Source organism: Rutidosis leptorrhynchoides, chromosome 4 (assembly GCF_046630445.1).
Source record: "Rutidosis leptorrhynchoides isolate AG116_Rl617_1_P2 chromosome 4, CSIRO_AGI_Rlap_v1, whole genome shotgun sequence".
Lineage (NCBI taxonomy): Eukaryota > Viridiplantae > Streptophyta > Magnoliopsida > Asterales > Asteraceae > Rutidosis > Rutidosis leptorrhynchoides.
Window position 1 is genome coordinate 20,856,394 of NC_092336.1, and position 26,993 is coordinate 20,883,386.

Below are 26,993 nucleotides of genomic sequence, written 5' to 3' on the forward strand. Positions count from 1 at the left end.
TGGATTATATGAAACTACTCGAAAATGTGTTTGGTTGAGATCAATGACACAAATCATTATTGATTCTTGTGGACTAGAACGCTATAAAAGACTAACAACTATCTTCACCAACAACTATATATGAAGATAATGCAGCTTGCATAATACAAATGAAAGAAGAGTATCAAAAGTGACTGAACAAAATATAAATACTGACGAGGCGCCAAAGCCATAGACGGTCTCAACGGTCATAAGTTTGATGGAAAAGAATGGTATGTTGGTAAGGCTCAGAAAAGACTACAAGGGAATAGGAATTGAAACAAGGGTTTGAGCAAACCATGAAGGAGACTGTAGACAAATCACAGGGGCTAAACTTGTACATAAAAGATTTAGATGATACAGTTTCAGATGAAAACCTCAGATTCTTCTCATATACTCAAGATCTCGTAAAAGACAACCAGATTAAAATGAGATACGTTCAATCAACAACTCTGCTGATCTTTATACCAAAGCACTGCCAACTGCTATTTTCAGAACACACGTTCATAATATTGGCATGAGGCATGTTCAGAAGATGTAACAACTCAGGCGTTGCCTACTTGAGGGGGAGTCAACTCTATGCTGCACTCTTTTTCCCTTAGCTAAAGTTTTATCCCAATGGGTTTTCTTTAGCAAAGTTTTTAACGAGACAGTACTAGTTTTTCTCTAATAAAATTGTCATCCAAGGGGGAGTGTTATAAAATATCTAGATTGTGTTATAAAATATCTAGATTGGATGTTAATTTTATTATTATTATATTTTTTGCATAGTAATATTTTATACTATAAATAGACATGTATGGTAACCATTTAAGGTGTACCATTTCTCTTGAAATATCAATATCAATATTTCTTCTCTCTTTCTTCTCTTTTTTTTCTCTCTTTATTCTTATAACCATTAAAGGTAGTTATAAGCCTAGTAAATTATAAGTTATCATTATTTATAACAAAATGAAGTATTGTTAAATAAGAACATCAAATAATCACCCAAAAAAAAAAAAAAAAAAAAAGATCTTGAACATACACCAGTGGGGTTCAGATCGAATCAAACTGTAGATTTTCGAAGTCTTTCAGTAATGGATTGATGACATCGGTTACCCGTTTACATTTTGGCGGAAGAAGCGGCGGGTATTGACGGCGGAAGGAAGTGATGGGGAACTGCAGCGGAAGGAAGCGGCGGTGAGCGGCGGCGGACAGTGGTATGCAACAGGGAAAGACAATAGAGATTTAACGGTTGTAGTTCGATATTTATGTTCATATGTATATGTATGTATACAAAGAAGATTATGTATCTTATTGAAATTCGTTGAGATAAGTTGTCAAGTGAGGGGGTTTTACTCAACTTGTTTTGCGGTAAAGTGTTTTGTTGATGTTAAAGATGATATGAATTTATGGGTGTTCTTGAGAGTGAGATGTCAGAGATGAGTTTGAAGGTGTAGGATTTCAAACACGTTGATCAATGGCTTCTTCATCTTCATATTCTCACTCTGCTTCTTCTACCTTTTATCATGTATTTCTAAGTTTTCGAGGAGGCGATGTCCGCAAAACTTTTGTAGATCATCTCTACTCGGCTCTTACAGATCGACCAATCAACGTTTACAAGGACGATAAAGCACTTCCCCGCGGTGAAACCATCGGTCCAGCACTCTTCGAGGCTATCGAACATTCTAAGATTGCAGTCGTTGTATTCTCCAAAAACTACGCAGATTCATCGTGGTGTCTTGATGAACTTTCACATATTATGAGGTGTAGAGATGAGAATGGGCTGATTGTTATGCCCATATTCTATGATGTGGAACCCTCGGATGTGAGAAAACAAAAAAGGAAGTTTTGAGAAGCTTTTGCAAAACAAGAGGCGAACAACATGAATAAAGCTGAATCATGGAGGAAAACACTTTTTGATGCAAGTAACATTGCTGGATGGGAACCTAAACACTTTGCTGACGGGTAACTTCTTCTTATTATTATTAACATTGTTACTATTACTTAATTAAGTTAATTTGTATCTATCTATAGTTATTTTAAATGTTGATTGTGTTCATAGGGGACTGGTTGACTCCTTACTTTATAAGAATAATAGAAAAATGCAGTAGTTGTTAAAGTGATAGACAATGCAATTTCAAATCAAGGCATAAAGCTTCACAAACATTTCACTACCTGTAATAACATTTAAATTAGTTAGGTTGGTTAGTTGTTTGTTACAATTTGGTTAGATATTAGTTAGTTGAGTTTCCTCACTCAAGTTTGACTATCTATATGTATCTACATAGTAGCGTGCAGTAGGATCATGTAACTATTTTTTATTTTTTTTCCCAATATGTGAATATGATAAATCTGTAATGTTCTTATGGTATTAGAGCAAAATCACAACGATGTGATTCAGTCGATCCAAAATCCATCCAATTCAATCAAATCAAATTTCGCAAACAATTCAAATTCATGATATCAAAGTTTGAACACACAAATTTTTTATTGATTATGGTTCCTCACCAACATTTATGACTATAAATTGGTGTGTAAGTTGATCTAAACACCGCACTGAACCAATTTGAATGATATGCTTCATGGCTTAACTTAATTCTTGGAATTAGGTTTAAATGTTTAATATTAATCTCATCTTCAACCATCCCAAGATTGCCTAGTGATTATGATCATTATATCCTCTCAAGAGGTAAACTTCACTAGCACCATATACCATATATCTTGAGGTGGCCAGGGAAATGATGGAACATAGTGAAGGGATAAGCCTGATTAGGCCACTCACATTTAAGTAAAAATACTCCCCTTCCCGTGTATTAATTCCATCTTAAGTATTTGTTTACACTTGTCATGTGAAGTATCCAGCCTCTGATAAATCACTTCCCATCTAGAGATCAACGGTCATTTGTCAATATTTTTCACTTTAAGATTAAAGAACTACGATATAATTACGATCCATTCCCCTTACTCATAGGGTAAATTAGCACTTTCTCATAACAAGTTTATTGAACGATTGAGCATACACTAATATACAAATATTCGAACTGCAGGCATGAATCAGAACTCATCAAAGAGATCGTTGATAAAGTTTTGAAAAAAAATGTCTTCTTCCAGTTTAGAAGACGTTGATGAAGGCCTTGTTGGAATGAGTGATCGCATCGACGAACTAATATCAATATTGAAACTTGAGTCTAGTGGTGTGCGAATAGTTGGGCTATGGGGTGTCGGTGGTGGTGGTAAAACTACTCTTGTTACTTCTGTATATAAGAAAATATGTATCAAATTTAAGGGTCACTGCATAGTTGAGAATGTTCGTGAAGAATTCAACAAAGGCAATTTGGAAAAATTGCAAAATAAAATTTTGAACGTGTTTAGAGCAAATATGGAAGTACCCAGTTTACAGAAGGTAAAACAATGATAAAACATATGCTATGTCATAGTAAAGTGTTACTAGTTCTTGATGATGTCGATGATTCACGCCAACTGGAGGCATTAGCTGGATCACATGATTGGTTTGGTAGTGGGAGCAGAATAATAATAACAACTAGAGATAAACACTCGCTACATCAATACAATGTAGACGATGTCTCTGGTGTTAGGTTATTATCACACAAAGAAGCTTCATATCTTTTTAAAAAATATGCATATAGGGTAAAAAATGATATAAATGATTATGAGATACTTTCATCACTTGTAGTTTACTATGCTCATCGGCTTCCATTGGCAGTTAGAGTTACAGGTTCTTTTCTATGTGACAAAAACAATGTTGAGTGGGAAAGTTACCTGAAAATGTTGGAAAGCACCCCAGATGCTGAAGTCATGGATATACTCAGGATTAGTTATGAAGGGCTTACAAATTACGAGAAAGAGTTATTCTTAGATATTGCATGTTTCCTTAGGGGAAAGTCGAAAGCGAATGCAATGGAGATACTTGATGCTTTTGGTTATTATCCAGATATAGGACTAAAGGTGTTGGAACAAAGAGCTCTGATAACTATCATGAATGGTCTTTTCCAATTGCACGATCTGATTCAAGAGATGGGACACCACATTGTTAGAAATGAACATCCTAATAATCCTGAAAAACATAGCAGAGTTTGGAAGCAAGAAGATATACGTAACATGGATGAAACGATGGTAAAGGTTTACATATTTAGCTAGAGTTTTTCATATTTAACGTTATATGTAATATATATGTGTGGTGATTAACTCCAAAGGGGTGGTTGAGTGCTTCGAAATCTCCAAATGGGATCCATGTTCAATCTCCACGAATATCACTTTGGGGTCTTACCTTTTGAAAGAAAAAATTATACGTGTGGTGATTGATACACACATGCCAATAAAAAATGTACTCGAACTCAACCATTGCATACATTCTTTCTCTTTCATTATAGGAAAATGACAAGATTGAAGCGATATATTTTTATGGTCAATCTCATTCATTTGAGATTTTGTCAAAGATGAAGAAGCTAAGGTGGCTTACTGTGAAACGAGCCGATAATCTGAATGATGGTGTGGAGGAACTTGATTATGATGATGATGATGATGATGATGATGATGATGATGATGTTATTGTTGAGGATGATAATGATGACGATGATGACGACGATGATAATGATGGCGATAACGACGACGATGATGATGATCATCATCATCATCATCATCATGACAAGGATGATATAGATGGCGTTGAGCATTTCAAAGGATCTGATTTAATTTTAAATGAGTTGGAGCAAAATATTAGTGAAGATTGTCCTGCAAAGTCATTTCCAGAAATTTTTAGAACAACAAAGCTCGATGTTCTAAAATTGTATTCCAACCTACAAAAATATGTTAAATCCTTACTGTCTCATGTTTTCGCTCTTATTTGTCTTGTTTGCTTTATTCAATTACCAGGTTAGTAATTATTATCAATTTAGGGTTGACTTGTTACACAGTTGCGTTGTTTAGGGTGTAACTTAATTACCCGTTATGCCAATGAGGCCTTGCTTCATTGGTATCCATGTTTCATGGATTCGAGAGTGACCCAGGTTCGAGTCTAACAACTAACAACTAACCTTGCCTTTCAAAAAAAAAAAAAAAAAAAGGGTTGACTTGTTACTTGGAGGGTGATAGACTAATAAATATTGTTGTTTGTTGTTCTTGCATGCAATTCCTAACTGACAAAGAAGAAGATGAAGACGAAGATGGAGATGAAGAAGATGATGATGAAAGATTGCAGTTTATTGAAGATGTCGATGATGAAGAATTGGAGTTTTATAAAGATGACACTGAGCATTTGAAAGGACTTGATTTTCTTTCAAATGAGTTGCAGTGTATTATTTGGGAAGATTATCCTGCCAATTCATTTCCAGACAGTTTTAAAGCAACAAAGCTCGTTGTTTTAACACTAAATTACACCCTGCAAAAACAACTTTGGAATGATATAGATAAGGTAATTTATCCGTTCTTTAAAATGATGCTCAGTATTATGCTAGTCAATTGGGTCGGGTTGGGTTTGCGTCGCCTCAAAACGGGGCAGATCTTTATATCCGGGTCATTTTTGGTCGAATCGCGACCCTTATTTACCTAAATTTTTTCCTTATTTGATATGAATAACGATTTATCGGTAACTAGCAACAAACACTTAGTGAATACACCTAAATTAAATAAAAGCATATTACCATAACACAATAAACAATTAGGAAAGTTAAACTTGCTCACGCACATCTTGCCATACTAAGATCTCAATTCAAGATACACGAGCCAGAACCACCCACCTTACTCGCGACCCTTTCTCAATTTAAGATACAAGCTGAAAAACTCACGCAACACTTGTACCCCTTAACTTCTCATCAATACTAGGCATGCGAACCGGAAAAACTCACGCAATTACCTGCATCCCTTACTAGCCGGGTTCTCAACCCAATAAATCGATGCTTGCAAACACCTTTGCATTCAATATAATTTTAATACAATTATCGAATTAAACATACCTTTGCCATAACTATTGCAAGCATCTACATATAATAACACAATCCATCAATCACCATCCTTGTGTAACAAAACTTCAAAAATACTTTACTCATCTCATCATATTACACAATCCACAAACTTCAATCGTATGGAGCAAACCATAGCATATGGCATCAAATCACTACAACTAGTTATTCATAATAAATTCCACACAAGCACGAGTAGTTGTACTCAACTTGAATGTAATCGTTCTTAACCATACTTTCTAGTCACTCTTGATAGAATTACTCTTGATGGAATTTCACTTGAGAACCTATCATCATACATCACAATATCAACTATCTATACTATTTATCACATATATATACTTTATAATTGGTTTAGGCTAGCTAAACACGCTTCTTTCACATTTCACCACAACTCAAAATTTGGACAGGTTGACCACCCTGTGGTTCTTTAAAGGATTTGACTGACTTGTTCTGTGAACTAAATTGAGAAATAGATTTTCGTTGAAACTAGACTCACATAGCTTTCCAATGGTTCTGACTCTTAGAAAACAAGTAAAGACTTAGCTTATTTGGGATCAGCTCTACATCATTTCCCTTTTGAGATACAGCACGATGACAGCCCAGAATACAGCTCATAGTTTCCTTATTTCTTCATTAGGCTCCTTGCCTTAGATAGAATTCAACCGTTGGTGTCTGTGTATAAATACATACACATTGTAATTGTAAAAAAAACCAATTCAAGCATTATAATTATCAATAACACGATCAGTTTCATACAAATCTCTTGTTCTTTATTTCAATATGGTATCAGAGCAGTGATTGATCGAATCAAACACTTTATTCTCATCATTTTCCTTTTTTTTCTGTTTGAGGGGCCATCATGGGTGACAGCAGCCAAACTCAACAAAATCAAATTGCTGAATTAACCAGCCAATTGGCTAAGTTATTTCAAACAAACCTGGAATCTCAATCACAAAGGCTTTCTGATTCATTGAAGATCAATGTTAGCCTCAACAATTCTGTAGTGACCCGAACTTTTCTATGTTTATATATATTAATTGAGATTGATATTTACATGATTAAATGTTTCCAACATGTTAAGCAATCAAACTTGTTAAGACTTGATTAATTGAAATATGTTTCATATAGACAATTGACCACCCAAGTTGACCGGTGATTCACGAACGTTAAAACTTGTAAAAACTATATGATGACATATATATGGATATATATATATATAGTTAACATGATACTATGATAAGTAAACATATCATTAAGTATATTAACAATGAACTACATATGTAAAAATAAGACTACTAACTTAATAATTTTTAAACGAGACATATATGTAACGATTATCGTGGTAAAGACATTTAATGTATATATATCATATTAAGAGATATTTATACATGATAATATCATGATAATATAATAATTTAAAATCTCATTTGATATTATAAACATTGGGTTAACAACATTTAACAAGATCGTTAATCTAAAGGTTTCAAAACAACACTTACATGTAACGACTAACGATGACTTAACGACTCAGTTAAAATGTATATACATGTAGTGTTTTAATATGTATTTATACACTTTTGAAAGACTTCAATACACTTATCAAAATACTTCTACTTAACAAAAATGCTTACAATTACATCCTCGTTCAGTTTCATCAACAATTCTACTCGTATGCACCCGTATTCGTACTCGTACAATACACAACTTTTAGATGTATGTACTATTGGTATATACACTCCAATGATCAGCTCTTAGCAGCCCATGTGAGTCACCTAACACATGTGGGAACCATCATTTGGCAACTAGCATGAAATATCTCATAAAATTACAAAAATATGAGTAATCATTCATGACTTATTTACATGAAAACAAAATTACATATCCTTTATATCTAATCCATACACCAACGAACAAAAACACCTACAAACACTTTCATTCTTCAATTTTCTTCATCTAATTGATCTCTCTCAAGTTCTATCTTCAAGTTCTAAGTGTTCTTCATATATTCTACAAGTTCTAGTTACATAAAATCAAGAATACTTTCAAGTTTGCTAGCTCACTTCCAATCTTGTAAGGTGATCATCCAACCTCAAGAAATCTTTGTTTCTTACAGTAGGTTATCATTCTAATACAAGGTAATAATCATATTCAAACTTTGGTTCAATTTCTATAACTATAACAATCTTATTTCAAGTGATGATCTTACTTGAACTTGTTTTCGTGTCATGATTCTGCTTCAAGAACTTCGAGCCATCCAAGGACCCGTTGAAGCTAGATCCATTTTTCTCTTTTCCAGTAGGTTTATCCAAGGAACTTAAGGTAGTAATGATGTTCATAACATCATTCGATTCATACATATAAAGCTATCTTATTCGAAGGTTTAAACTTGTAATCACTAGAACATAGTTTAGTTAATTCTAAACTTGTTCGCAAACAAAAGTTAATCCTTCTAAATTGACTTTTAAAATTAACTAAACACATGTTCAATATCTATATGATATGCTAACTTAATGATTTAAAACCTGGAAACACGAAAAACACCGTAAAACCGGATTTACGCCGTCGTAGTAACACCGCGAGCTGTTTTGGGTTAGTTAATTAAAAACTATGATAAACTTTGATTTAAAAGTTGTTATTCTGAGAAAATGATTTTTATTATGAACATGAAACTATATCCAAAAATTATGGTTAAACTCAAAGTGGAAGTATGTTTTCTAAAATGGTCATCTAGACGTCGTTCTTTCGACTGAAATGACTACCTTTACAAAAATGACTTGTAACTTATTTTTCCGACTATAAACCTATACTTTTTCTATTTAGATTCATAAAATAGAGTTCAATATGAAACCATAGCAATTTTATTCACTCAAAACGGATTTAAAATGAAGAAGTTATGGGTAAAACAAGATTGGATAATTTTTCTCATTTTAGCTACGTGAAAATTGGTAACAAATCTATTCCAACCATAACTTAATCAACTTGTATTGTATATTATGTAATCTTGAGATACCATAGACACGTATACAATGTTTCGACCTATCATGTCGACACATCTATATATATTTCGGAACAACCATATACACTCTATATGTGAATGTTGGAGTTAGCTATACAGGGTTGAGGTTGATTCAAAAATATATATAGTTTGAGTTGTGATCAATACTGAGATACGTATACACTGGGTCGTGGATTGATTCAAGATAATATTTATCAATTTATTTCTGTACATCTAACTGTGGACAACTAGTTGTAGGTTACTAACGAGGACAGCTGACTTAATAAACTTAAAACATCAAAATATATTAAAAGTATTGTAAATATATTTTGAACATACTTTTATATATATGTATATATTGTTATAGGTTCGTGAATCAACCAGTGGCCAAGTCTTACTTCCTGACGAAGTAAAAATCTGTGAAAGTGAGTTATAGTCCCACTTTTAAAATCTAATATTTTTGGGATGAGAATACATGCAGGTTTTATAAATGATTTACAAAATAGACACAAGTACGTGAAACTACATTCTATGGTTGAATTATCGAAATCGAATATGCCCCTTTTTATTAAGTCTGGTAATCTAAGAATTAGGGAACAGACACCCTAATTGACGCGAATCCTAAAGATAGATCTATTGGGCCTAACAAACCCCATCCAAAGTACCGGATGCTTTAGTACTTCAAAATTTATATCATGTCCGATGGAGGATCCCGGAATGATGGGGATATTCTTATATATGCATCTTGTTAATGTCGGTTACCAGGTGTTCACCATATGAATGATTTTTATCTCTATGTATGGGATTTGAAATATGAAATCTTGTGGTCTATTATTATGATTTGATATATATAGGTTAAACCTATAACTCACCAACATTTTTGTTGACGTTTTAAGCATGTTTATTCTCAGGTGATTATTAAGAGCTTCCGCTGTCGCATACTTAAATAAGGACGAGATTTGGAGTCCATGCTTGTATGATATTGTGTAAAAACTGCATTCAAGAAACTTATTTTGTTGTAACATATTTGTAAACCATTAAGTAATAGTCGTGTGTAAACATGATATTTTAGATTATCATTATTTGATAATCTACGTAAAGCTTTTTAAACCTTTATTGATGAAATAAAGGTAATGGTTTGTTTTAAAATGAATGCAGTCTTTGAAAAACGTCTCATATAGAGGTCAAAACCTCGCAACGAAATCAATTAATATGGAACGTTTTTAATCAATAAGAACGGGACATTTCAGTTGGTATCCGAGCGTTGGTCTTAGAGAACCAGAATTTTGCATTAGTGTGTCTTATCGAGTTTGTTAGGATGCATTAGTGAGTCTGGACTTCGACCGTTTTACTTGAAAAATGATTGCTTAACAAATTTTGTTGGAAACTATATATTTTTAACATGTGAATATTATGTGATATATTAATCTCTTAACGCGTTTGATATTATGTGATAGATGTCTACCTCTAGAACAAGTCCCATTGACTCACCTAATAATAATGAAGAGTCAAATGTAAATTGGAATGATTCGTGGACTGATTCACAAGTTCCCGAAGAGGAACCGGAAGAAGAGTCGGAACCGGAAGAAGAATCGGAACCGGAAGAAGAATCGGAACCGGTGGGGGAAATAATAAAACGGTTAAGTAAAAGAAAATCCTCAACCAACCGACCAAGGTTAATTATGGTCAATGGTGTTTCCGCCAAGGAAGCAAAATATTGGGAGGATTACCAATTCTCCGATGAATCGGATTCCGACGAGAATTCCGATGATGTTATAGAAATTTCCCCAACTGAATTTAAAAAGGCAAAAGAAAATAATTAGGGAAAGGGCATAAAAATAGAGAAATCTAATTCCAACCCCGATGAACTTTTTATGTATCGTCAACCCCCGAAGTCCTTAAGTTGTAACAATGACCCGGGAACCTCTAAACCACCAGGTTTTTCTAAACCAATGTGGAAAACGACGGCTCGTATTAGGGGAACATCATATATCCCTAGAAACTTGGCAAAATGAACCAAAACCGAAGAAGAAGAAACAAGCGAGTCGGAATAAGATAGTTGTATTCGTGTGGTGTAATATATGTAATATAGTATGCTTATGCTTTATGATATATGTAAAAATTGCTTGTATTAATAAGTATTTTTTTTTTATGAATCTAACTCTTGTCTATTTTACAGTATAAAAACACAAAATGGATAGACAACCCAATATTTTAAGAGACCTACCCGGAGACATGATTGATGAAATCTTGTCTAGAGTCGGTCAGAATTCTTCGGCACAACTATTTAAGACGAGATCAGTTTGTAAGACATTCGAAGAACGTTCCAAGAATGCCTTGGTTTATAAAAGGCTTTCGTTCGAAAGATGGGGGATATCACATTGGGAAATCTATAAGTTACGATGTGTTTACTTTGATGCATATATTGCGGGAAACCCAAATGCTATTTTACGCAATGGGTTAAGAAATTATTTTGACTCAATATATCCGAATATTGGACTTCGTGATTTAGAAAAAGCGGCTAACATGCAACATAAAGAAGCATGTTATGCTTACGGATTAGTAATGTTCGCTTCTCACCAAAGTGAGAACAAGAACATCGGGCTACAACTATTAAACAAAACGTTCCCACAAGTGACGGAGTCGGTAATTGGGGTAAGAAATGAGGTTTTTAGATTGTTACGGGACTGTTGGACATTACGTAACCCTCGTCCCTTTGACGACGTTACAACACACTGTCTTATCAACGGCCATAACGGTGATGTTCCACAAGACCAAGGATGAGAAGTAATCCTAGTAAAACCAGAATGCATGACTTGTTTCTGGACGTATGAATTACGTGTCTTTATTGCCTTTGCTGAACGACTTGTGTACTAGCTAGAATTATCTTCATAGCCATCTTGTATCAAATTTATTGTGTGCTATATTTCATGCTATATGTAAAATAAGCGGTATTGTAAGTTTGTAAAATATTGTGTAAAAGTTTGAACGCGAAATATTATTATAATCAGTTTTTCATATAGAATTGTAATAGTTGAATTGTATATTAGCTACTAAGTATGAACTTAATGGGTAGGTACTACCCGAATTTAAACTTATAAAACGCTAATATGAAGAAAAAGCTTTTATAAATGAGTTCATATTATGCTACGAAATACTATTAACTACTCTTATTATTCTGTATGATTAACTTGTTCCATTTGACTATTTTGAAGGAAATGGCACCGACTACTCGACACACCATGAATATGAATGAAGAGGAATTCCGTACTTTTCTAGCTTCAAACATAGCCGCAGTACAGGCTGCGCTACATACCAACAATAACCTTGGATCTAGCAGTACAGGAAATCGTGTAGGATGCACCTACAAAGAATTCACTGCCTGCAAACCTTTGGAATTTGATGGAACCGAAGGACCGATCGGATTGAAACGGTGGACCGAGAAGGTCGAATCGGTGTTTGCCATAAGTAAGTGTACTGAAGAGGACAAAGTGAAGTACGCTACGCATACCTTCACAGGTTCTGCGTTAACATGGTAGAATACCTATCTAGAGCAAGTGGGACAAGACGATACGTACGCACTACCGTGGTCAGCATTCAAGCACTTGATGAATGAGAAGTACCGTCCTAGAACCGAGGTCAATAAGCTCAAGACAGAACTTAGAGGGTTACGAACTCAAGGATTTGATATTACCACGTACGAAAGACGATTTACATAATTGTGCCTATTGTGTCCGGGAGCATTCGAAGATGAGGAAGAGAAGATCGACGCATTTGTGAAAGGATTACCGGAAAGAATCCAAGAAGATATAAGTTCACACGAGCCCGCCTCTATACAACAGGCATGTAGAATGGCTCACAAACTAGTGAACCATATTGAAGAAAGAATTAAAGAACAGACTGCTGAAGAGGCCAATGTGAAGCAAGTCAAAAGAAAGTGGGAGGAAAACGGTGATAAGAATCACCAATACAACAACAACAGCAATTACAACAATAATCGCAATAATTATCCCAACAATCGCAACATCAATCGCAACAACAACAAACGGCCCAACAACAACAACAACAACAACAGCAACTACAACAATCATCCCAACAACAATAATAACCGCAACAACAACAACAATCAGAAGCAGCTATGCCAATGGTGTGAAAAGTATCACTCGGGGTTCTGCACCAAATTTTGCAACAAGTGTAAAAGAAATGGTCATAGCGCGGCGAAGTGTGAGGTCTACGGACCATGGGTTAATAGAACGAAAGGAACAAATGGTGTCGGAATGAGTAATGGCGGAGCAAGTAGTGTCGGAGCAAGTTATGCCAATGTAGTTTGTTATAAATGTGGAAAACCGGGCCACATTATTAGAAATTGCCCGAACCAGGAGAACACGAATGGACAAGGCCGCGGAAGAGTTTTTAATATTAATGCAGCAGAGGCATAGGAAGACCCAGAGCTTGTTACGGGTACGTTTCTTATTGACAATAAATCTGCTTACGTTTTATTTGATTCGGGTGCGGATAGAAGCTATATGAGTAGATATTTTTGTGCTAAATTAAGTTGTCCATTGACGCCTTTGGATAGTAAATTTTTACTCGAATTAGCAAATGGTAAATTAATTTCAGCAGATAATATATGTCGGAATCGAGAAATTAAACTGGTTAGCGAAACATTTAAGATTGATTTGATACCAGTAGAGTTAGGGAGTTTTGATGTGATAATCGGTATGGACTGGTTGAAAGAAGTGAAAGCAGAGATCGTTTGTTACAAAAATGCAATTCGCATTATACGAGAAAAAGGAAAACCCTTAATGGTGTACGGAGAAAAGGGCAACACGAAGCTACATCTTATTAGTAATTTGAAGGCACAAAAACTAATAAGAAAAGGTTGCTATGCTGTTCTAGCACACGTCGAGAAAGTACAAACTGAAGAAAAGAGCATCAATGATGTTCCCATTGCAAAAGAATTTCCCGATGTATTTCCGAAAGAATTACCGGGATTACCCCCACATCGATCCGTTGAATTTCAAATAGATCTTGTACCAGGAGCTGCACCAATAGCTCGTGCTCCTTACAGACTCGCACCCAGCGAGATGAAAGAACTGCAAAGCCAATTACAAGGACTTTTAGAGCATGGTTTCATTCGACCAAGCACATCACCGTGGGGAGCTCCTGTTTTGTTTGTCAAGAAGAAAGATGGTACATTCAGGTTGTGTATCGACTACCGAGAGTTGAACAAACTTACCATCAAGAACCGCTACCCACTACCAAGAATCGACGACTTATTTGATCAACTACAAGGCTCGTCTGTTTATTCAAAGATTGACTTACGTTCCGGGTATCATCAAATGCGGGTGAAAGAAGATGATATTCCAAAGACTGCTTTCAGAACACGTTACGGTCATTACGAGTTTATAGTCATGCCGTTTGGTTTAACTAATGCACCAGCTGTGTTCATGGACCTTATGAACCGAGTTTGTGGAACATACCTTGACAAGTTTGTCATTGTTTTCATTGATGACATACTTATTTACTCAAAGAATGACCAAGAACACGGTGAACATTTGAGAAAGATGTTAGAAGTATTGAGGAAGGAAGAATTGTACGCTAAGTTTTCAAAGTGTGCATTTTGGTTGGAAGAAGTTCAATTCCTCGGTCACATAGTGAACAAAGAAGGTATTAAGGTGGATCGGGCAAAGATAGAAACTGTTGAAAAGTGAGAAACCCCGAAAACTCCGAAACACATACGCCAGTTTTTAGGACTAGCTGGTTACTACAGAAGGTTCATCCAAGACTTTTCCAGAATAGCAAAACCCTTGACTGCATTAACGCATAAAGGGAAGAAATTTGAATGGAATGATGAACAAGAGAAAGCATTTCAGTTATTGAAGAAAAAGCTAACTACGGCACCTATATTGTCATTGCCTGAAGGGAATGATGATTTTGTGATTTATTGTGACACATCAAAGCAAGGTCTCGGTTGTGTATTAATGCAACGGACGAAGGTGATTGCTTATGCGTCTAGACAATTGAAGATTCACGAGCAAAATTATACGACGCGTGATTTGGAATTAGGCGCGGTTGTTTTTGCATTAAAGACTTGGAGGCACTACTTATATGGGGTCAAAAGTATTATATATACTGACCACAAAAGTCTTCAACACATATTTAATCAGAAACAACTGAATATGAGGCAGCGTAGGTGGATTGAATTGTTGAATGATTACGACTTTGAGATTCGTTACCACCCGGGAAAGGCAAATGTGGTAGCCGATGCCTTGAGCAGGAAGGACAGAGAACTCATTCGAGTAAAATCTATGAATATAATGATTCATAATAACCTTACTACTCAAATAAAGGAGGCGCAACAAGGAGTTTTAAAAAAGGGAAATTTAAAGGATGAAATACCCAAAGGATCGGAGAAGCATCTTAATATTCGGGAAGACGGAACCCGGTATAGGGCTGAAAGGATTTGGGTACCAAAATTTGGAGATATGAGAGAAATGGTACTTAGAGAAGCTCATAAAACCAGATACTCAATACATCTTGGAACGGGGAAGATGTACAAGGATCTCAAGAAACATTTTTGGTGGCCGGGTATGAAAGCCGATGTTGCTAAATACTTAGGAGAATGTTTGACGTGTTCTAAGGTCAAAGCTGAGCATCAGAAACCATCAGGTCTACTTCAACAACCCGAAATCCCGGAATGGAAATGGGAAAACATTACCATGGATTTCATCACTAAATTGCCAAGGACTGTAAGTGGTTTTGATACTATTTGGGTAATAGTTGATCGTCTCACCAAATCAGCACACTTCCTGCCAATAAGAGAAGATGACAAGATGGAGAAGTTAGCACGACTGTATTTGAAGGAAGTCGTCTCCAGACATGGAATACCAATCTCTATTATCTCTGATAGGGATGGCAGATTTATTTCAAGATTCTGGCAGACATTACAGCAAGCATTAGGAACTCATCTATACATGAGTACTGCCTATCATCCACAAACTGATGGGCAGAGCGAAAGGACGATACAAACGCTTGAAGACATGCTACGAGCATGTGTTATTGATTTCAGAAACAGTTGGGATCGACATCTACCGTTAGCAGAATTTTCCTACAACAACAGCTACCATTCAAGCATTGAGATGGCACCGTTTGAAGCACTTTATGGTAGAAAGTGTAGGTCTCCGATTTGTTGGAGTGAAGTGGGGGATAGACAGATTCCGGGTCCGGAGATTATACAAGAAACTACCGAGAAGATCATCCAAATTCAACAACGGTTGAAAACCGCCCAAAGTCGACAAAAGAGCTACGCTGACATTAAAAGAAAAGATATAGAATTTGAAATTGGAGAGATGGTCATGCTTAAAGTTGCACCTTGGAAAGGCGTTGTTCGATTTGGTAAACGAGGGAAATTAAATCCAAGGTATATTGGACCATTCAAGATTATTGATCGTGTCGGACCAGTAGCTTACCGACTTGAGTTACCTCAACAACTCGCGGCTGTACATAACACTTTCCACGTCTCGAATTTGAAGAAATGTTTTGCTAAAGAAGATCTCACTATTTCGTTAGATGAAATCCAAATCAACGAAAATCTTCAATTCATCGAAGAACCCGTCGAAATAATGGATCGTGAGGTTAAAAGACTTAAGCAAAACAAGATACCAATTGTTAAGGTTCGATGGAATGCTCGTAGAGGACCCGAGTTCACCTGGGAGCATGAAGATCAGATGAAGAAGAAATACCCGCATCTATTTCCAGAAGATTCGTCAACACCTTCAACAGCTTAAAATTTCGGGACGAAATTTATTTAACGGGTAGGTACTGTAGTGACCCGAACTTTTTCATGTTTATATATATTAATTGAGATTGATATTTACATGATTAAATGTTTCCAACATATTAAGCAATCAAACTTGTTAAGACTTGATTAATTGAAATATGTTTCATATAGACAATTGACCACCCAAGTTGACCGGTGATTCACGAATGTTAAAACTTGTAAAAACTATATGATGACATATATATGGATATATATATATAGTTAACATGATACTATGATAATTAAACATATCATTAAGTATATTAACAATGAACTACATATGTAAAAACAAGACTACTAACTTAATGATTTTTAAACGAGACATATATGTAACGATTATCGTTGTAAAGACATTTAATGTATATATATCATATTAAGAGATATTCATACATGATAATATCATGATAATATAATAATTTAAAATCTCATTTGATATTATAAACATTGGGTTAACAACATTTAACAAGATCGTTAACCTAAAGGTTTCAAAACAACACTTACATGTAACGACTAACGATGACTTAACGACTCAATTAAAATGTATATACATGTAGTGTTTTAATATGTATTTATACACTTTTGAAAGACTTCAATACACTTATCAAAATACTTCTACTTAACAAAAATGCTTACAATTACATCCTCGTTCAGTTTCATCAACAATTCTACTCGTATGCACCCGTATTCGTACTCGTACAATACACAGCTTTTAGATGTATGTACTATTGGTATATACACTCCAATGATCAGCTCTTAGCAGCCCATGTGAGTCACCTAACACATGTGGGAACCATCATTTGGCAACTAGCATGAAATATCTCATAAAATTACAAAAATATGAGTAATCATTCATGACTTATTTACATGAAAACAAAATTACATATCCTTTATATCTAATCCATACACCAACGAACAAAAACACCTACAAACACTTTCATTCTTCAATTTTCTTCATCTAATTGATCTCTCTCAAGTTCTATCTTCAAGTTCTAAGTGTTCTTCATATATTCTACAAGTTCTAGTTACATAAAATCAAGAATACTTTCAAGTTTGCTAGCTCACTTCCAATCTTGTAAGGTGATCATCCAACCTCAAGAAATCTTTGTTTCTAACAGTAGGTTATCATTCTAATACAAGGTAATAATCATATTCAAACTTTGGTTCAATTTATATAACTATAACAATCTTATTTCAAGTGATGATCTTACTTGAACTTGTTTTCGTGTCATGATTCTGCTTCAAGAACTTCGAGCCATCCAAGGATCCGTTGAAGCTAGATCCATTTTTCTCTTTTCCAGTAGGTTTATCCAAGGAACTTAAGGTAGTAATGATGTTCATAACATCATTCGATTCATACATATAAAGCTATCTTATTCGAAGGTTTAAACTTGTAATCACTAGAACATAGTTTAGTTAATTCTAAACTTGTTCGCAAACAAAAGTTAATCCTTCTAACTTGACTTTTAAAATCAACTAAACACATGTTATATATCTATATGATATGCTAACTTAATGATTTAAAACCTGGAAACACGAAAAACACCGTAAAACCGGATTTACGCCGTCGTAGTAACACCGCGGGCTGTTTTGGGTTAGTTAATTAAAAACTATGATAAACTTTGATTTAAAAGTTGTTATTCTGAGAAAATGATTTTTATTATGAACATGAAACTATATCCAAAAATTATGGTTAAACTCAAAGTGGAAGTATGTTTTCTAAAATGGTCATCTAGACGTCGTTCTTTCGACTGAAATGACTACCTTTACAAAAATGACTTGTAACTTATTTTTCCGACTATAAACCTATACTTTTTCTGTTTAGATTCATAAAATAGAGTTCAATATGAAACCATAGCAATTTGATTCACTCAAAACGGATTTAAAATGAAGAAGTTATGGGTAAAACAAGATTGGATAATTTTTCTCATTTTAGCTACGTGAAAATTGGTAACAAATCTATTCCAACCATAACTTAATCAACTTGTATTGTATATTATGTAATCTTGAGATACCATAGACACGTATACAATGTTTGGACCTATCATGTCGACACATCTACATATATTTTGGAACAACCATAGACACTCTATATGTGAATGTTGGAGTTAGCTATACAGGGTTGAGGTTGATTCCAAAATATATATAGTTTGAGTTGTGATCAATACTGAGATACTTATACACTGGGTCGTGGATTGATTCAAGATAATATTTATCAATTTATTTCTGTACATCTAACTGTGGACAACTAGTTGTAGGTTACTAACGAGGACAGTTGACTTAATAAACTTAAAACATCAAAATATATTAAAAGTATTGTAAATATATTTTGAACATACTTTGATATATATGTATATATTGTTATAGGTTCGTGAATCAACCAGTGGCCAAGTCTTACTTCCCGACGAAGTAAAAATCTGTGAAAGTGAGTTATAGTCCCACTTTTAAAATCTAATATTTTTGGGATGAGAATACATGCAGGTTTTATAAATGATTTACAAAATAGACACAAGTACGTGAAACTACATTCTATGGTTGAATTATCGAAATCGAATATGCCCCTTTTTATTAAGTCTGGTAATCTAAGAATTAGGGAACAGACACCCTAATTGACGCGAATCCTAAAGATAGATCTATTGGGCCTAACAAACCCCATCCAAAGTACCGGATGCTTTAGTACTTCGAAATTTATATCATGTCCGATGGAGGATCCCGGAATGATGGGGATATTCTTATATATGCATCTTGTTAATGTCGGTTACCAGGTGTTCACCATATGAATGATTTTTATCTCTATGTATGGGATTTGAAATATGAAATCTTGTGGTCTATTATTATGATTTGATATATATAGGTTAAAACTATAACTCACCAACATTTTTGTTGACGTTTTAAGCATGTTTATTCTCAGGTGATTATTAAGAGCTTCCGCTGTCGCATACTTAAATAAGGACGAGATTTGGAGTCCATGCTTGTATGATATTGTGTAAAAACTGCATTCAAGAAACTTATTTTGTTGTAACATATTTGTAAACCATTATGTAATAGTCGTGTGTAAACAGGATATTTTAGATTATCATTATTTGATAATCTACGTAAAGCTTTTTAAACCTTTATTGATGAAATAAAGGTAATGGTTTGTTTTAAAATGAATGCAGTCTTTGAAAAACGTCTCATATAGAGGTCAAAACCTCGCAACGAAATCAATTAATATGGAACGTTTTTAATCAATAAGAACGGGACATTTCAAATTCAAACTTTGCTCTTTGGTCTAGGATGATCAAGGTTGCAATAGGAGGTAAATCAGATGCCCTCCTCAATCATCTCACTGAAGATCCAACAGACAGCAAGAACCAGAAATGGATCCAAGAAGACCTTTTGGTTTTCTCATGGCTTATTCAAAATATTGAGCCACAGATTGCAAGCAACTTAACTCAATTTCCAACAGCAAAAGCTCTCTGGAATGCCCTTGTTACAACTTATAGTTCAGGAAAAGATAAGCTACAGACCTTTGACCTCCATGTAAAAGCAAACAACATCAAACAAGAAGGTAAGTCAGTAGAGAAACTATGGCTTAAATTACAGGGTATTTGAGGGGAAATTGAGATGAGGGATCCAAATCCCATGGAACATCCCAATGATATTATCAAATACAATAATATTCGGTCTGAACAAAAACTATTTCAGTTTTTAAATGCATTAGATCAGAAACATGATAATATCAAAAGAGAACTACTGAGAATCGAACCATTACCATCTGTTGAAGCAGCATATGCTGCCATTCGTAAAGAGAATGCCCACCAAACCATCTTTGGTACTCGAACCGATATTCCTACCCACTCTGGCATCGCCTCTGGACTTGTTGCTCCGGCATCAAGATCAAAAGAATCTGATGGCCATGGCCTTATATCTAAAAATCATCGCCGGTCAGACTATTCGTCATCATCCCGGGATCGAGACAACCTAAAATGCGACGAATGTGGCATGAAAAGGCATACGAAGGAGCAACGCTTCAAGGTCATAGGATACCCTGAGTGGTGGAACAACGGCCATAAAAAAGGCAAAGCTGCAATTGTAACACCGGTGGCGGCTACCGGAGGTAACCAGCAGGCCAACAACTCCGGCACCACCACCAAAGCAGGTTTCGGATTGCTCACGACTGAGACAAGTGCAGGTAAGATGGGTTTGGGGATGACGACGGGTGAATTAGGGTTGGGGATTTTATCCCCAAATTCTTTTTCAATTTTACAAAATACTCCCTCCCTAGACCCTGCCCCTACACATAACACCCCGAAATATCAATGTTTACAAAAAACCCCTCCAGTAAAAATATTTTTTCTGGACAGTCCTTAATTAATAATAATAATAATAATAATAATAATAATAATAATAATATTAATAATAATAATAATTTGACAATAAAAAATAAATCCGTTTTTGAAAAAAATAATAACGTTTCTTATACTAATATCGTTTTAAATAAAACAAAAAAATGGTGCATGAATTATTGATTCCGGTACTATAGACACCATGACGTTTGATAAAAATGATATTTTTCTTAAATCAAAACCAAACAAAAGTAAGATTAAAACTGCAAATGGAGAGGTTATCCAAGTTAAAGGGGGAGGAACGGTGAAAATATCCCCAACATTAAAACTTAAAAATTGTTTATACGTTCCCGCCCTATCTCACAAATTATTATCTGTTACTCATGTAACCAAAGAACTTAATTGTATTCTGTTATTACACCCAACATTTTGTATCTTACAGGACATCAGAACGGGGGAGATAATTGATCGTGGTACTGAATGTGATGGGTTATACTATGTTGATGAGGTTACTCAAGACAGTAATGTTCTGCTAGCTTACGGGACCCCTGACAGACAAGCTTGGTTATGGCATAGATGTCTTGGTCATCCTTCTTCTAGTTATTTAAGTATTTTATTTCCGAATTTGTTTTCTTCAAATAACACACTTCAGTGTGAAACATGTATTCTGGCCAAAGCCACCAAAACTCTTATAAAACAAGTAATACAAAAACTGAACGTCCTTTTGCTTTAGTTCATTCTGATATGTGGGGACCCGCGAGGGTCAATGGGGGCCATAACTTTCGATATTTTCTGTTATTTATTGATGATTGTACTCGTATGACGTGGACATTTTTTTTGAAAAACAAATCTGAAGTCTTTGACAAATTCACCATGTTTTTTAACATGATTCAAACTCAATTTAAAAGTACAATACAAATTCTTCGATCCGACAATGGTGGTGAATTTGTCAACTCCCAAATGAGTCTTTTTTTTTGTGAAAAACATGGCATTATTCATCAAACTACGTGTCCACATACTCCACAACAAAATGGGGTGGCAGAAAGGAAAAATCGAATCCTCTTAGAAATTACTCGTGCTTTAATGATAGAATCAAATGTTCCAAAAAGTTTTTGGCCAGAAGCCCTTGCCACCGCAACTTATCTTGTTAATCGACTCCCCACTAGAGCCCTAGATCTTAAAAATTCTCTCGAAGCCTTAACAAAATTTTATAAACCACCTTCAAATCTCACTCTTAAACCACGAATATTCGGATGCTCTGTGTTTGTTCATATACCTAAAAATGAACGAACTAAACTTGATGCATGTGCTGAGAAATGTGTCTTTGTCGGGTATGGTGTCAATCAAAAGGGATATAGGTGCTACAGTCCTAAGAAAAGACACAGGTTCACTACTATGAACTGTGATTTTTTGGAAACCGAGTACTTCTATGCTACCCAACACACAAGTAGGGGGAGACGACATCTGATGACAATGTGAGTTGGCTAGACATACCATCATCAGAAGAAGTAACTCATAGTACTCCATCTGTCAGTACCACAGCCGAAGACCTCCCCGACCATACTGAGGTTTGTACTGAATTTACTGAAACTAATGCTACTAACCCTGAGAATGAAAGAAATATGTCAGTACAGGAAAATAGTACAGGTCAAACCGTACACCAAGATGGGCCTGAACCACAAAATGACAGTGAACCACAAAATGAACCTGAACGACAAACAGAACCAGAACAACCGACTGAATCTCAATACATTCTTCCTCCAAGGACAACTCGAGGAGTTCCACCAAGGAGGTACTCTCCTGAAAGGAAACCCCAGAGATCAAGATATCCAATGGTAAACATCGTCAAAGGAAACTTATCAACAAAGGCCAAACAATTCACTTTCGCATTATACTCTGAAAAAATTCCCAACTCAGTAGAAGAAGCCCTAAAATCTCCTAACTGGAGGAAAGCAATGGACATTGAAATGGAAGCTCTCAAAGCAAACAATACGTGGGAAAAATGTATTCTTCCAGAGTCAAAGAAACCAGTTGGCTGTCGATGGATCTTTACAATAAAACACAAAGCTGATGGAACAATTGAAAGATACAAAGATCGACTTGTGGCCAAAGGCTATACTCAAACCTATGGCATTGATTACTCAGAAACTTTTTCACCAGTAGCAAAAATCGATACCATTAGGGTCCTGTTCTCAGTAGCTGCGAACAAAGACTGGCAACTTCATCAATTTGACGTAAAAAAAATGCCTTTCTACATGGAGAACTCAAGGAGAAAGTCTACATGGAAGGACCTCCTAGTTTCACATCAAACTTCAAAGAAAGGGAAGTTTGCCTCCTTAAAAAATATCTTTATGGGTTAAAACAATCCCCACGTGCTTGGTTTGGGCCCTTTACTATAGCAATGAAAAATTACGATTTTAAACAGAGCAACTCTGATCATACTTTATTTTAAAAACGGAGAAACAAACTTATTACATGCCTCATTATATATGTAGATGATATGATCATCACCGGAAATGATCAAGAAGAAATTTCAAACTTAAAAACTAATCTTTTCAAAGAATTTGAAATAAAAGACCTAGGAGGACTTAAATATTTTTTGGAAATTGAAGTTTTAAGATCACATAAAAATTTCATGGTTTAACTCAAAGTGTAAGTATTTTTAGAAAAATGATCATTAAATGTTGTTTTTATGATGGAAAATGATCACTTTCATAAGTTTCACCAAAGTTTGACCTATAACCTGTGATTTCGAATACAACCTAAGGTATTTTCAGTTCATATTCTTAAAATTTGACTCGATCCAAGGAAGTGGTAAGTTGAACCAACAAAAATGGAGTTGTGATGAAGAAACTACGACTAAAACAAGATCGGGTATCCGAAGCTAGTTTAGCTACGAAAATATTTGGAGAAAAATTAAATTAATCATATATTTCTAATTAATATGATATTTCATATATATTTACTTATGATTTGATTTTACATATTTCAGGACCACCCGTAAACAACACGAGAAGATTAATCATAAGACCTCATGATTGTACGCAACACGTCATTTGACAACACGGTACTTTATGTACGCAACACGTCATTTGACAACATGGTACCATGGGTCAAGATTAATTCTGATCAATACGAATACGATGGGGTCTTTATTTATTTTATTGAGCAACTAATTGTGGACCACTAACATCGGACTGCTAACTACGGACTAAGAAAATATTAAAAGTATTAAAAGTATATATATATATATATATATATATATATATATATATATATATATATATATATATATATATATATATATATATATATATATGTAACGATTACTTAAAAAGAAAATATGTTGATATATTATATATATGGTTAGGTTTGTAATATCAATCGGAGACCAAGTCGTGTTTATTACCTTCAAGGCAAAACGTGAGTATATAGTCCCACTTTTAAACTCTAAATATTTCGGGATGAGAATACATGCATTTTATGATTTACGTTATGGACACAAGTGATTAAAAATATATATTCTACGTTGAGTTGTACCACTGGCATACTTCCCTGTAACTTGGTAACTATTATTTACATGAGGTATTGTAAACGCGAATCCTGTTGATAGATCTATCGGGCCTAACAACCCCAACCGGACTGGACGACCAGTATTCAACGGTTGCACAGTACTTCGTTTCGGTGACTACACTTGGTACGGTGTAGTAAGATTTCATAATAAAGGGAATATGCGACGTTGATTAAATGTTAAGTATGGTTATCAAGTGCTCAACAACTTAGAATATTTTTATTAAAACGTTTATATATGAAATCTTGTGGTCTATATTTATAACGCTGCCGGCATTAAACCTATATCTCACCAACTTTATGTTGACGTTTTAAGCATGTTTATTCTCAGGTGATAACTAAAAGCTTCCGCTGCAACATGTTGAATTTAAGCAAGATCTTGAGTATGCATATTTGTGTCAAAAATAAAACTGCATATCGGAGGATTTGTAATGTAAAATATGTTGGAGGTCGTATTGTTATTATCACATGTAAAGTTTGTAAGTCTAAGATTATCGCTAAACGATAATCATTATTAAGTTGTTTAAACCTTGTATTTGTAATAAAAGCTATGGTTTGTATTGTAAAAACGAATGCAGTTTTTGAAAAATGTCTCATATAGAGGTCAATACCTCGCGATGAAATCATATGTTATTGTATTCGTCCTTATGGTTAAGGTCGGGTTTTGACAATATATATATATATATATATATATATATATATATATATATATATATATATATATATATATATATATATATATATATATATATATATATATATATATATATATCAGATATAAATACTTTAAATATGAATATTTTAAAAATAAAAGGATTTACAAATAATGTTAAAGCCATAAATATGCTATATACTTTCACTTTTGTTCCGTTGTAGGCTATATACCCAATATATTACCATTGTAGCACATAAACTTACAAAAAGTGTATTCATATAAAGAAATAAAGTTTTTTGACCTGTAACCAAATCATTGATGACGTGGTATCCTACATGGAGCTGACTTGGCATTACACCTAGGATTAATGTTGCTATTTAAATTCGCTCTTTAGTTTAGTCAGATTCATTAGGTTTTTCCCCCTTTCACCCTATTCTTCACGAACCCTAGTTTTTGCTAACCCTAAATTCGATTCTTCAACATTTTGGCCTCGATTGATCTTAAATTGATGTCGTCTTCTTCATATACGTCTCCCACACACACTACTGACCTACCAATTGTATGCGAATGTGGCAAAGGTTTGAAGGAAAGAATCTCATGGACAAAAAAGAACCCTGCAAGGAGATTTTTGGTTTGCCCGAATTCAATTGTAAATATTACCGTAAAAAATATGATTTTTTTCGAATTCAAACCTTTGTCTAAATCGATTCCTGTAATACAGTAATAAAGGTGTGAAGGTATACAAGTGACACAACCTTTTATTAACTTAAAAACTGAATCAAATTGCATTTCATAAAACCTACATTCTTCTTCCATGGAATCTACATCGCCATTGGCATATTCTAATGGTTACGTAACAAATGTGCCTTCGTGATGGAAATTTATGGTGAACTCCATTCTGCAAAATCAAAGAACGAATTAGGGTTTAAATTTCAAGTAATCGAAGTATTCGGTATCTATTCGAGTACCAATTGAACAAATCGTGATACCTGAGAAAACAATAGTCGATGCTAGGGTTTCTTTAGTAATACATGAGTTGATAAGTTAATCGTGATAGTTTGGGGACTGAAAGCCTTTAATTCTTTTAATTCCATGTCAGCATTAAGAAAATAAAAAAATAGAAACGTAATTCATTTTACGGGTACAAACGGTAGACGGTTACATGTGTTATGTGCTACAATGGTAATATATTGAGTATATAGTCTATAATGGGACAAAAGTGAAACTATATAGCTCATTTATGACTTTAAACCTTACAAATGAGATGACGTGGTCGTAATTTACACAATGTATAGGTTTTATATAATGTTCTCTAGGATTATAATTTCATTATTAATTTTTCTTTAAGGGATACAAAAAGTCAACATTTAACCAACGTTGATTTGATTTTTTTCGACTTTGACCTGACTTTTGACCGTTGACCCCCTTATTAGACGTTTTTCTTTAAGTAGGGATGGACTAGTCAAAAAAACGTTGCACTGGCCGCCGCAACGGTTGAGGCGATCGCCATTTACAACAGTGTATATGACTAAACAAGATATATATATATATATATATATATATATATATATATATATATATATATATATATATATATATATATATATATATATATATATATATATATATATGTATGTATATATAT

At 34.5% G+C, this 26,993-nt stretch overlaps 2 protein-coding genes across 2 annotated transcripts in view; both read left to right on the forward strand.

The window, feature by feature from the left end:
• The first annotated feature begins 1,477 nt into the window (after positions 1 to 1,477).
• LOC139840468 (toll/interleukin-1 receptor-like protein) lies at positions 1,478 to 1,852 on the forward strand. The gene has a single exon (XM_071830733.1). It carries the CDS (start codon positions 1,478 to 1,480, stop codon positions 1,850 to 1,852), a length of 375 nt encoding a protein of 124 aa, XP_071686834.1.
• Positions 1,743 to 26,993, forward strand: part of LOC139840469 (TMV resistance protein N-like) — a 46,137-nt gene continuing 20,886 nt past the window's right edge. Inside the window, exon 1 of the mRNA XM_071830734.1 lies at positions 1,743 to 1,965. Within this exon, the coding sequence (XP_071686835.1) occupies positions 1,883 to 1,965 (83 nt within the window). The 5' untranslated portion in view covers positions 1,743 to 1,882. The remainder of the gene's footprint in view (positions 1,966 to 26,993) is intronic.